At 37.2% G+C, this 12260-nt stretch overlaps 1 protein-coding gene across 2 annotated transcripts; it reads left to right on the top strand.

Annotated features, from left to right (window-relative positions):
- Positions 1–10783: 10783 nt before the first annotated feature.
- LOC132693278 (small ubiquitin-related modifier 1-like) lies at positions 10784–11086 on the top strand. 2 transcript variants are annotated; one of them, XM_060655957.1, is made up of 2 exons: positions 10784–10966; positions 11033–11086. In XM_060655957.1, the coding sequence occupies exons 1-2, from the start codon at positions 10784–10786 to the stop codon at positions 11084–11086; spliced, it is 237 nt and encodes a 78-aa protein (XP_060511940.1). The 2 variants fall into 2 exon arrangements, with proteins under 2 accessions (XP_060511940.1, XP_060511939.1); XM_060655956.1 differs by having other exon boundaries at positions 10784–11086.
- Positions 11087–12260: the final 1174 nt, after the last annotated feature.

The raw sequence follows: 12260 nt of genomic DNA, 5'->3' as shown, positions 1-12260 counted from the left end.
CATTACATTCACAACATAGTTATTATTTAAATTCAAGTCACTAAAAGTGAAATTTGTATGTTGAAGGATGGCAGGGACAAGATCATCCAAGTTTACAACTTGAAATGCCATACATATTTGCCATGCTACGCACTTAGTAATTCAACAAATTATTGCCTTCTTCTTTATTTTCCAGGCCTGGCTCAAACATGAAAAGGAAATTTGACCTGCATTTAATGACCAATCTGTTAACAATTTTGTCACGGTACCTGCTTCCTAGTTCGACCCAAATGTAAGACTTGACCAGCCCCAGAGGCTACACCCTTAGTTTCATTAGCATGAAAAGGCGTGTATGGCAGTTGTTAACAGAGGCTGTTTAAATAACTCTATTTGGGTATTTTTTTATAAGTGCTCTCTCAATCTTACTCCACAAAAAATCTGAGACAGAGCTAATATAAATCCTATCAACCAAAAAATTTAAGCGATGTGAAAAGTATTCCATTCCCTGATACGGTCAATATGGAATGATTAATGTTGCCAACAGCATTTGCTAACAAAAACTACAATTAGATGTCATTATTAGATTTTCTTTTTACTTGTTTCTTGTGTGATTTGCCCATTTGATCTCATGCAACTTTGCACACCTAATATGACCCTGAATTATATTTTAAAAACTTTCATATACATTTGTCAGGGTTGCCCATGGATAATAGAAAAAAGTTAACAATAAGATTACTACTACCAACACCTACCACTACCCTACCCCATTCCAAAACTTGAAAACAAGTTTGCCTTCTGTGAGAGAGTACATAATCAGTATTAAATGGATCTGAGGAAATGGCCCAAAGAATTTGATTGTAACCTATTTGAAGGAGTATATATAAACGGGGGAGTGGCACCTAGGTGGCTCGGTTGGTTAAGGGTCTGGTTCTTGATTTCAGCTCAGGTCATGATATCATAGTTGTGGGATCAAGCCCTGCATCGGGCTGCTGACTGCACGGAGCCTGCTTGGGATTCTCCCTCTGCGAGCGGGTGCGTGCACACACACACGTGCATGCTCTATCTCTCAAAATAAATAAATAAACAAGAAAGAAAGAAAGAAAGAAAGAAAGAAAGAAAGAAAGAAAGAAGAAAAGGAAAGAAAAGGAAAGAAAGGAAAGGAAAGGGAAGGGAAGGGAAGGGAAGGGAAGGGAAGGGAAGGGAGGGAGGAAGGAAGGAAGGAAGGAAGGAAGGAAGGAAGGAAGGAAGAGAGGAAAAAGTCAAATAGGAGTTAGGTCAGTCACTGAATCCTAGGATTAGAAGAAGCACAGATGTAAATATATGTCTCTTATAGAATTATAAAACTAACCTCCTCTCATACTTTCTATTTCTCAAATAACAAGACCAGGAAGAAGAACATGAATAGGTATTCAGTAAAAACCAGTTCACCTGAGCTTTGTTCACTGTAAAGCAATACACTAGTATTGTTTTTGCATTTAAAAAGTCTTCTGTGAGCTTTGTTGCCATGAGTCATGGCAAGTTTCTGAGTCAGTCAGGAAGGGGACAGACCAAGATTACACCACTTTTGCTGACTCTTGAGAAACAGTCAATTTGTTTTCTTGGTGAAAATCTAACCTCACTCTTTTAATTTTTCACTCAAGTCTCTTCAGTACTTTTATGAAAAAGTAAAAGCCTCAGAAAACCAATTTCTTACACATTTCCTATTAATACATTTCCTATGTATTAATCCCAGATTATTTTCAGTAAAATTGACTGTTTCACAAACTGAGGTTTCTGAAATTTTAAAGGAGGTGACCTGGCAAGGAGGGCTGTATTTTGAAATAATGACCTGAGTCCTCCAGCACGACACCGTGACTATGGATCGGGGGAAAAAAATGGCATTTTAAATTTCTCTAACATCAACCTGCAGATATCTCCTCCAAAAGTCTGCTTTTGCTACACAATGTGCAACTGTAAAGGCGATTAGTAGCAACAACAGTGATCAGAATAGCTAATATCTGTGGATGTTTGAAATGTGCCACCTTAATAAGCTTCCTGTGTATTTAATATACATTTAACATATACATGTATTTATATTCATTTAATCTTTGCAATAATCCCATGATACAGGTATTATAATCTTTCCCATTTTGTAATCAAGGAAATTAAAATTTGAGTGCTTCAGTAATTTACCCAATATTGTACAACTTATGAATGATGAGGTTGGAATTTTTGCACAAGTCTTCACAAATCCATAAACCACAGACCACTAACCTACATACCACCGCAGGTAAGGGCATCTAAATCATTCCTGAATCCATTGATAATACTTCTCAGAAGATTCTCACCACAATTTTTGCAACCTTTGTATAAATGTGATTCCTGTTTATTTATCTTAAAATTTCCTCCTTCAGAAACATTCCTTACTTTTAAAGTACTGGAAATTCTAACTTCCAGTAGAATTCCAGTACACATTGTACAATGACTTCCATTGCACATATCTTCATATGAGAATATGCAGTAAAATATGAGTAAAATAATATGAGTAAATAATATTTACTCTTATCCTTTTTTTAACAGACTGAAAGCACTTTCCCAATTTGATTGTGCTATAGGCAGCCTCCTCCAAACTATTCCTGTATCTTTGCTGGCTTTCTAGTCTATTCTTTACAGGCACAGAAGTAACCACACTGCACGTGCAAATAACTCTGATTTTTGTAATATGTTTTTTCAAATATAGAAAAAATGTGAAAATGAGAACACTTGCAGGTATGTGACACTTTCCTTACATGTTTATAAGGTCATCCGTGTAGAAGAGGGATTAGGCTTGTTTTATAAATCACTACAGAGTAGAAGGATAACTGTTAAATAGAAAAGGAGATGTTTCCACTCAAAAGCAGGAAATTCTTTGTAACAAAATGTTCTAGGAGTCCAGTAGTTTTGGCTCCAAGGAAGCGAGTGCTGGAGGCCTCCAAGTAGGGTTGGAGAACTTCTTTGCACAAAAATAAAATCCTGAAACTACTCTGTCTCTAAGACCTGTTTAATTCCAATACTCCCGCATTCTTTCTGATGACACTCAGCTTCTCCTACATGTAAGACCCAATGGTTGATGCCTTTAAATCGTTTTAGAATTACTGGTATGCATAATGAATAAATTTGGTTAGGAAAAAAAAATGATGGTTCTTAAATTACTAACTGCCTGCAACCTAAAAATAATAGAGCTAACCTCAGTAATGTAAAACAACTATTCTTCCAGTTGGGTCTCTTTTGAGTAGCCTTGTAGATAAGAACCGTGAAACCTTTAATCTGATCTGTCACTTATTTATCGAAGTATTGTTCTATCGCTGTATATTAGCTAATGTCAATACCTGGGGATATAAGAAATCTTTAAAAGCATGGTTCTTGTCTTAAGGTCAAGAAACTTGATGAAGAAGATAGAAAAATACCAATACCAAAAGTGACAGGTGTAAGAATAAAGATCTGCATGAAGTCCTCCAAGAGCCCAAAGATACAACAATGTCTTCACGGCTACTTAACTTGATGCTATCAAGTATTTAAAAAGATTAATTAACAGGAAAATTAAGCAAATTGTTGTTATTGATTTTCTTCTTTTTTTTTGACATCCCGACTCTTCTTCCTCCTTCTCAACAGCTATTTCTTTTATTGTAAGTCCTGACTTCATTGTATAATTTTATAATGCCCTGTATAATAATAATCACATCGTGAAGATAATTTTGACATGTTTTTAGATTTCTTTTTTCCTTTTCAAGAAATTGATTTTCCAACTCCTTCTTTTATTTTGAATTCAGAAATACTGTCTATCTTATTTTATCATATACATATTTAAACTCTACACTCCTGAGAACTGAAGTTCTAATCTTAAATGTATTGTTGTCTTGCCTGACAATAACAATGACCCTCTAGTAAGATGGCACAAGCTTTGAGTTAAAATTATTTTGGGTTCTACACTTCAGTAGGTTTTCTCTCCACATGTTTGTTGATTAGATCTTTCCCTCATCCTTATCTTTCCCACATGGGCGGAAGATGAGAAATCAGGGTTAGGGTGTAATCCACAACCGTGGAGCAGGAAACTCACGCTCAACCATATGGCCAACATGCTCTAACCTGCGAAGCTGACCAAACTCAAGAACATATTTTATCATAACAAGCATTTCCAGTGTCAGACCACCTAATAAAGTTCTCTGAAAATCCTGAGTTAATGCCATGTGTATCACACATGCCTGATCAGAAGAATCACCCAATAACATTCAATTGTTAGGCCTCCCCTCTAAAGAGCCAGATAGTGTGGATCAGAGATGAGATCTGAGAATTTTTTCTTTGAATAAAAATCTGAAGTGATCCTAACAACCAGGCAAATTTAAGATAGCTTTAGCATATCACCATAAGTATTGTCATTTACTACATATTTAATTAACTTGCAGACTTTATGATACAATTCACTAATGATTTAATCCAGTCCATGCCTCTTCCTGACAGCAAATACTCAGTGTACTAAAGACATTCCAAAATAAATGTTGTGTACCTTTCTATATGTTCCCTTTTAAGAAAAATCGTTATGGGATAACATAAACAAGGAAGAGTTATTTACACCAGTATATACAAATCCTAAAAAGGAATGGAAACATTATACAAAAAAATGAAAAGAAATAACAAATATGCATTAGCCACAAACTTTAAACCCAACACTAATTAGATATACTCAGAATTATACTCTCCTTCCCTGACCAACACTCACAGTTTGTTGTTTGTAGCTGCAGGATTTCAGATCCTTGTTGCTGCTGAGCACATAAACATTCAAACAAATTTTCGCCAGTACATTTCCATGCATCTACAATGCCCCATTCTCAAATCAGGACCCCTCCATTTCTTTCCAAATCAAAACCTTCCCAGGCCTTCAACACTCTTATTTTTAGGCCTAACCCTATGTTATATCAAACATATTAAAACGATGCTTCAATCACAAGGAAATATAATTTTTCTATAAATACAGTTTAAGGTTGTTATAATCTGCCTTTGACATTATTTGGCTGAAAAAAAGCTAATTTAAGTCACAGCTGGCTATGATTTCTCAGCAATTACCATGCATATTTTAGGATTCTTCAAAAGGGGAAAAAATGTCACCTACAAATTGTTTTCAAATGCAGGAATTTTTTAAATAATAAAACTAAAGATTAATGAATAGCAGATATTTTCTTGAATATTAATCTCAAATTTGCAACTCACCCTCCTATTTAGGATAGAACGAAGTGTTTTTTGTTTGTTTGTTTTTGTTTGTTTTTTTTAAATATCAGACAAGTAATAGGCCTCTGAAAACATCAGAGGCCCTGTAGACTGTCCCTATAATGTCTGATGGCTCTGCCCCATTCACAATATGAAATCAACCACCGCATCTAATGTTCCTCCTTTCACTGTTCTATGCCCATTCCAAAAATTCTGCACCTTTGGAGCAAATAAAATAATGCTGCTGGTGTGATCAGATTGGATTACCCAAGAAAAACAAGTTTGAGAGAGGATTTTGAGAGTGTCCTCTTTGTCCGGAAATGGTGACCACGTTTTTCTGGTTTTCTTTGGGGATCAGTTGCTCTTTTCTGAACCTTACAAAATTGTTCTAGACAGGCCTTCCTGCTGTTGCCTTCTGTGCTGACGTGTCAGTTACATTGCAAAGAAGCTATGGTCTGAAGTTGAGAACAGCAAGCCGGTATGAATATAATCAGAGTCCTTTAACTTGCGAACTCGGCTTCTCAAATGGTGGATACATATACTGGTGAACCTGTTAGGACTCTGCTCCTGTGTGCTTATGTGCAAAATTAACTTTTTGAAACAAAGCACTGGGTATTTCTGAGAGACATCTAAGAGTAACAATTCACTGTCAATATGACCCAGTAACCATCCTGGGAAACTGGGGACCAAGTGACTCTCAAATCCTGAGTTGGATAAAGAATTTTATTCTTCTCACTTTTAGTTTGACAATAACAGGTCTAGAAATAGCATCGCACACCAGTAAAAGTCTCTTTTCTTAATATTTGTGTCTGAGTCAGCAGCCTACATGCTGACAATCTTGCATGCAATTCTGCTCTGCTAAGATCTGCCGACTTAACTGTGTTTAGGTAGCTCAGATAAGCTTTAAATAAGCATCTGAATTTCTGGGTACTTATGGAAAATGAACCAAATTCCTCTCCTTTTGAGATTCACTTATGTCTGATTCAAATGCATTCATGTAGGAATAATAGGTCTTGCTTTACATACCTAAGCTTACCATTAATATTAAACAATGAATTTAATGTTGTCAGCCACGTGGTACTTCATTCATTCCCGTGAACAGGAATCTTTTGTGTTTATTTTATTTCCAGCTGGTAAAATGTTACGTTATTTGCTTCTTCTTAAAACAACTGCTGTTTTTCTCTGGGGAATTGAGGCATGTCATGGAAAAGTGCAATCATGATTCCAGCAGACTGCATGATATAAAAACCATAAAATTGTACATAGTGTCGGGATGTGGTAATGTAACAGCAGAGGAGGCTGCTGGGGACAGGCTTTGTTTTCCTGGTCTCATTAAAATCCAGTTACTGCTTCCATTTGTTTATATATTGGATTCCCGTTAACATTGATTATATGCTGTTACTGTTTTCTTACTAAATTAAACTTGCAAGTCGAAAAGCTGAACACCACTAAGAGTATTTATTTCCTTATAATCGGTTGGCTTGTAATTAGGATCAACTGCCTACTTGGGAAGCGTATCTGGTTCATGAGCCCAAAGGACAAGTTTCTACAGAAGATGTTCTCTGAGGCCTTAGAAAAAGTTATCAGAAAGGTCCCCTTTCTAAAAATCAAATCAATCAATCAATCAATCAATAGCTGCTGATAAAGTTAAGCTTAGCAACAGCGTATCCTAGTTTAAAACAAATTTTAGAGCCAGATTTTTTAACCGTCAATACAAGTTTACCACTAAAAAAAAAAAAAAGGCCAAACAGCAAATGTTTTAACCTTCCACTATCCTCCAGGCACTGCAATTCATGCTTGTTTGTATCCATACTGTTTCATTTCGTCCTCATACCCTCACACAGTTCTTTGAAGGAGATGATTTGCCCCCTCCTTTCTATAGGTGAGGAAATTCAGGAACAGAGTGGTTAGGTTACCTGCCCGTGGTCACACAGATATCAAACACCTGAACTGGGATCTGAGTCTCTCCTCAAACATTTAAACGATTTTGCTCATATAAGCGGTGATGATCTCAACATAATCAAGTTACGCAGACTCGTCTCTCGCCAACTCACTTTGCAGCTTCTGCAGCTCCACCTGGTGTCAACGTTCACAGTTTTTCCTTCTGCAGTTAGTGGGCTTAGATCCCTTCAGCTCTTTACTTACTGACGTCCTCATCTATAAAACGGCGTCGTGTGTACCTGCTTCAGTGGGCTGTTGTGACGTCACATAAGATGCACACGCAGTGTCTACCGGACGATCCAACACATTCAGAACTGTCTCCCCTTGCCCCTTATAACTCTGTCTCCCATCCACTAAATAAGACAAAGTTCTAGCTGCCCTTTCTCATTTTCCTCTTCTTAGTGCATGCTAGCCCAACATCCTCTTGCAGAGAAATGGAGAAAGAGAGTTCTTTCCTGCCACACAGGGACGTCACAGAAGCGTATGAAACTTCTTAATCTTCTTTTACCAAATAGAAAATTTTCAGTCACTTTATTAATTCACTAATTAATTAATAATCACTCTTCGGATCAACAGGTTTTTTGTTTTTTTTTTTTTTTAATTTTTTTGTAACGTTTATTTATTTTTGAGACAGAGAGATACAGAGCATGAACAGGGGAGGGTCAGAGAGAGAGGGAGACACAGAATCTGAAACAGGCTCCAGGCTCTGAGCTGTCAGCACAGAACCCGACGCGGGGCTCGAACCGACGAACTGCGAGATCGTGACCTGAGCCGAAGTCGGCCACTTAACCGACTGAGCCACCCAGGCGCCCCATCGGATCAATAGTTTAATTGCATATGAAAGATGTATTCAAAAATACCCAGTTTTAAAATATTTGAACTATGAACTTTACAAAAACTTTTAAGCAGAGATATAAAGTGTTTCATATGCCTACACACACAATTAACTAATAGTTTGCTACATTTTATTTTTAAGGAATTTTTGTTTAATACATGAATTTAAGTTTACTACTTAATCAGCAAGCCAAACAAATACGACAAGCCGTGCTGGAATTTCAGTTTAAAGAGAACACTGGTTTCCACTAGTGCTATTTTCAACGTCCTCGAGTAATGAAACTACCCCATCAATGATGTTCTTGCCTAGCACTTGGATGATTTACAAAAAAGTACATTTATGCATGAATTTGGCCACCCTTAGCCACTCTAAGGAGAGATGCTGTCCCTTTTTATGGAGTAAGAAACTGAGTCCTACAGTGTAGGTGACTGGCTCAAGGTTACACAGCTAGCTGGTAACAGAAATGGGAATGAAATCAGGTCTTCTGATTCCAAATTCTTCCCTGTTTCTAGCACATACACTACAAGTAATGTAAGTAGCCTTAAGACACACTAAGACATCAATATTATCATCGACATCCAATATTCACAAGTTAATGATGATAAATTTACTATTTCACCTTATCAAATAAATTAATAATGTATTAACTCATTGAACAGGTATTATTACTAAATAATTGTCAGATAAATGTTAATTATTATTTTAATTAACTGAATTATTGGAATAATTTACTAGATTGATAATAAGGATAATAACTTACTGACATAAAAAAACCAATGAGACTTCCTCTCTTATTTTTAAATCCTTTCTTTTTGAAAATGTTATCTTAGAAAGTCCAAATGTTTTTATTCCTTGTTTGAAGTTTCTAGACCTTTTTAAACTGAATTTTTATTGTCAATCAACTTTGGCTGTACTTCAGAAACTTACCCTAGATTCTCACTCCCACCATTATGACCCTGTAGCCTAATACTCTAAAAACCCTCTCTAGCCAAAATGTTCTACTTCTCAGCTCCCTTTCACCCCTTCTTTCTTGACACTTCTCTGTTAACTTCATCAAAGCCCTGACCCTTCCATCTTCCTTTGAGACTGTCTACCTTCTTCTCCTGGTTTCTCTCTCTGCCCTGCTCAACCTCAAGCCCCATTGTCCAGAGGTGATAGCCTATTTTCTTATCTCCAGAGCACTCCATTTCTTGCACCCAGAAACTTCTATGGTGTCTCCCAGCAAAACACCAAACCCAAATCAGTGATATCTGTCCAGAAAAATAAGTGTCTCTGAAGACACCGCACCAGAGTGACTTGTTCCTACTCACTATATTCCTGTCTCACCTCAGCAAAGCTGAAACCACAGCTACCAACACTCGTATTTGACTGCAATCACCATACTCTCACTTCCTCCGGGTAAAGCAGACAATGAGACCTACTAAGACTCTTAAATCACTCCTGCCCCCAGTTTCCCTGGGATCTTACTCCATGAGCCATCAGAAGCACATTCAAGTTTTTCTCAGTTTGAAGATATAGATAGATAGATAGATGATAGATACATAGATGATAGGTAGACAATAGATTGATAGATGATTAATGGTGGTGAATGAATGAATACATAGATGTAACTCACTTGATTCTCAGATCCTTAGAAATACAGTACAATGTATCTCCTCATCTTCACAACTTAACCTTTAGGAGGCACTATATTCCAAAGGCTATAGTCTCTATTCCTCATTTTCAAGTCACTTCTCAACCCACTTACAGGGGCTTTTTGTCCCCACTTAAACTTACCACAGAAAATCTCCAATGACCCCCTTAGCTGCCAAATTAGTGGATACTCTTTCATACCACTGCTTAATTGACACTGTGAATTATTCCCTTCTGGAAAAGTCTACACTTCTGTGATTTCTAAGATTTTGAGTAACCTCTTTTCTCTTTCTTTTTTTTTTTTTTTTTTTTGTTCTTCTTTTCCTCTGTTCACTGATGAAACATTTGTGTTTCTCAATGTCCTGTCATCAGCTCACTGGTGAACTCATTTTAAATGCTTTCTCTGATTGTCCTCATTCATTCTGGTGCTTTCAACTAGTGTGATCATTCCCAAATACATATATATATATATATATATATATATATATATATACTCACAAAGATCTGTACGTAATGCATAAAGGTATCTGCAAATGTACATAGGAATGGGTGTGTGTGTGTGGGTGTGTGTGTGTGTGTGTGTGTGTGTGAATGTGTGTCACTACACACACACAAAAACAAAACAAAAATCCATAAATATCCATAAATGTCTCCAGCCAGTCCAGCTGTCTTCCCCAGGGTTTGGGAATCACATAATCAGCTGGCTTCTGGAGATCTCTCCCTACACACCCTATGCAGATGTAAACTCAATGCTTTAAAATTGAATGTATTTTTTTTTCTCCCAGATCAGTGCTACATCCATTCAGACCCCTAAATTAAAAACCTCAAATTCATCTTTGACTCTTTTACTATGCATTTCTAATCAAACATAAAGTCTTATTAATTTTATTCAATCAATATTTTTTCCTCTACTTCCCTTGTCTAGAAAAACATCCTGACTCAGTGGGATTACTAAATGTCCAATCCAATCATTACCTCCAAATGGTCCATCATCTGGAAACCACCCAATATGGAAATACCCAGATCACTTGTCTACCTAAAAATCCTGTGTGTCTCACACAGCCTTCAAGTAATCAAGGCTCAGGGGAAGGGAGAGGGATTTGTAAACCCTGGAGCAAGCTTCTGCCTACTGGAGACCGCTGCTATGTAGAGACCCTGGGTGAAGCCACCATCACCATGTCTGACCAGGAAGCAAAACCTTCAGCTGAGGACTTGGGGGATGAGAAGGAAGGAGAATACATTAAACTCCAAGTCATTGGACAGGAGAGCAGTGAGATCCACTTCAAAGTGAAAATGACAACGCATCTCAAGAGGCTCAAAGAAGCATACTGTCAAACACAGGGAGTGCCAGTAAATTCAGTCAGATTTCTCTTTGCAGGTCAGGGAATTGCTGGGAATCACACTCCAAAAGAACTGGGAATGAAGGAAGATGTGATTGAAGTTCATCAGGAACAAACAGGGAGACATTCAATGATTTAGATATTCTTTTTTTTTTTCTTTACTCTCAATCCTTTTTTATTTTTAAAAATGTTTTTTTATAATGTAGGTGTTCAACACAGACTGGAAAACAGGCACCCCATCTCTTTAAAACATCTGATGATTTGAATTCTCGTGTCCATGATTCATTTCCACTTGTTTTCGTTGTGCTGATTTTTGATCAAACTTCAGCCCCCTTCATATTGCACTCTCCTTTTTAAAAATTACATGTGAGCACAGAAAGGCCACCTTTTCCAGGTCTGTGTATTTTCAGGCTTGCGATAAATAAGATCGAAAAATGAGGGTGTTCATAATAACTTTCCAATCGACCCTGAAGTTCCCACATCTGATTGCTTCACTCCTGGACTATGACTGTGGGTGATGGAAGTTTTTCAGAAAACTGAACTGTGAAAAAATGACCTTTCCTTAACTTGAAGCTCCTTTTAAAATGTGAGGGTCTGAATCAAAAGAAGAGAAACATCAGGGGCACCTGGGTGACTCAGTTGGTTAAGCTTTAGACGTTGGCTCAGGGCATGATCTCACAGTTCATGAATTCAAGCCCCACATCAGGCTCTCTGTTCTCAGCCCAGAGCCTACTTCAAATTTCTGTCGCCCTCTCTCTACCCCTTCTCCTGTCCATGCTCTCTCTCTCTCTCTCTCTCTCAAAAATAAATAAACATTAAAAAAAAGAGAGAAGAAAAATATCAGACTGGAGTCAAGACATCTGTCAAGAGACCGTGAAAGTGAAGACTAACTCCAAAGATGGCCTCACTGAAGAAAAAGCATTTTAAGATAAAAGAAAGATCTTGTCAGAAGATCCCAGAAAAGTCCTAATTTTCATTAGCAGTTAATAAATTTACTCATGCAGAAGTGTATTCAACAGAACCCTGCTCTTCTTTAATTTTATTTGTACTTTTTGCCCGGGGATATGGGTTTCCAATGGACATTGTCCGTACCACCTTCATTAAAATAAACAAACGATTTGTAAAAGCCATAAAAACAAACAAAAACAAAGACCAAACACAAAACCAAAAATCAAGGCTTATTCCCTGCAACTTCTTTTACCTCATCTCTCCAAGACATATTGAACTGAAGGGCAGACCCAGCTCTGGTGGGGCCCGAGGCAACTACAACGTGGTGAGGGAACCCTTTTTAAGGAAAAAAAAAAATGATCCAA

Source organism: Panthera onca, chromosome B1, assembly GCF_046562875.1.
Source record: "Panthera onca isolate mPanOnc1 chromosome B1, mPanOnc1 haplotype 2, whole genome shotgun sequence".
Lineage (NCBI taxonomy): Eukaryota > Metazoa > Chordata > Mammalia > Carnivora > Felidae > Panthera > Panthera onca.
Note: the sequence above shows the minus strand (reverse complement) of the source record. Positions and strands in the feature narration are given on the sequence as shown.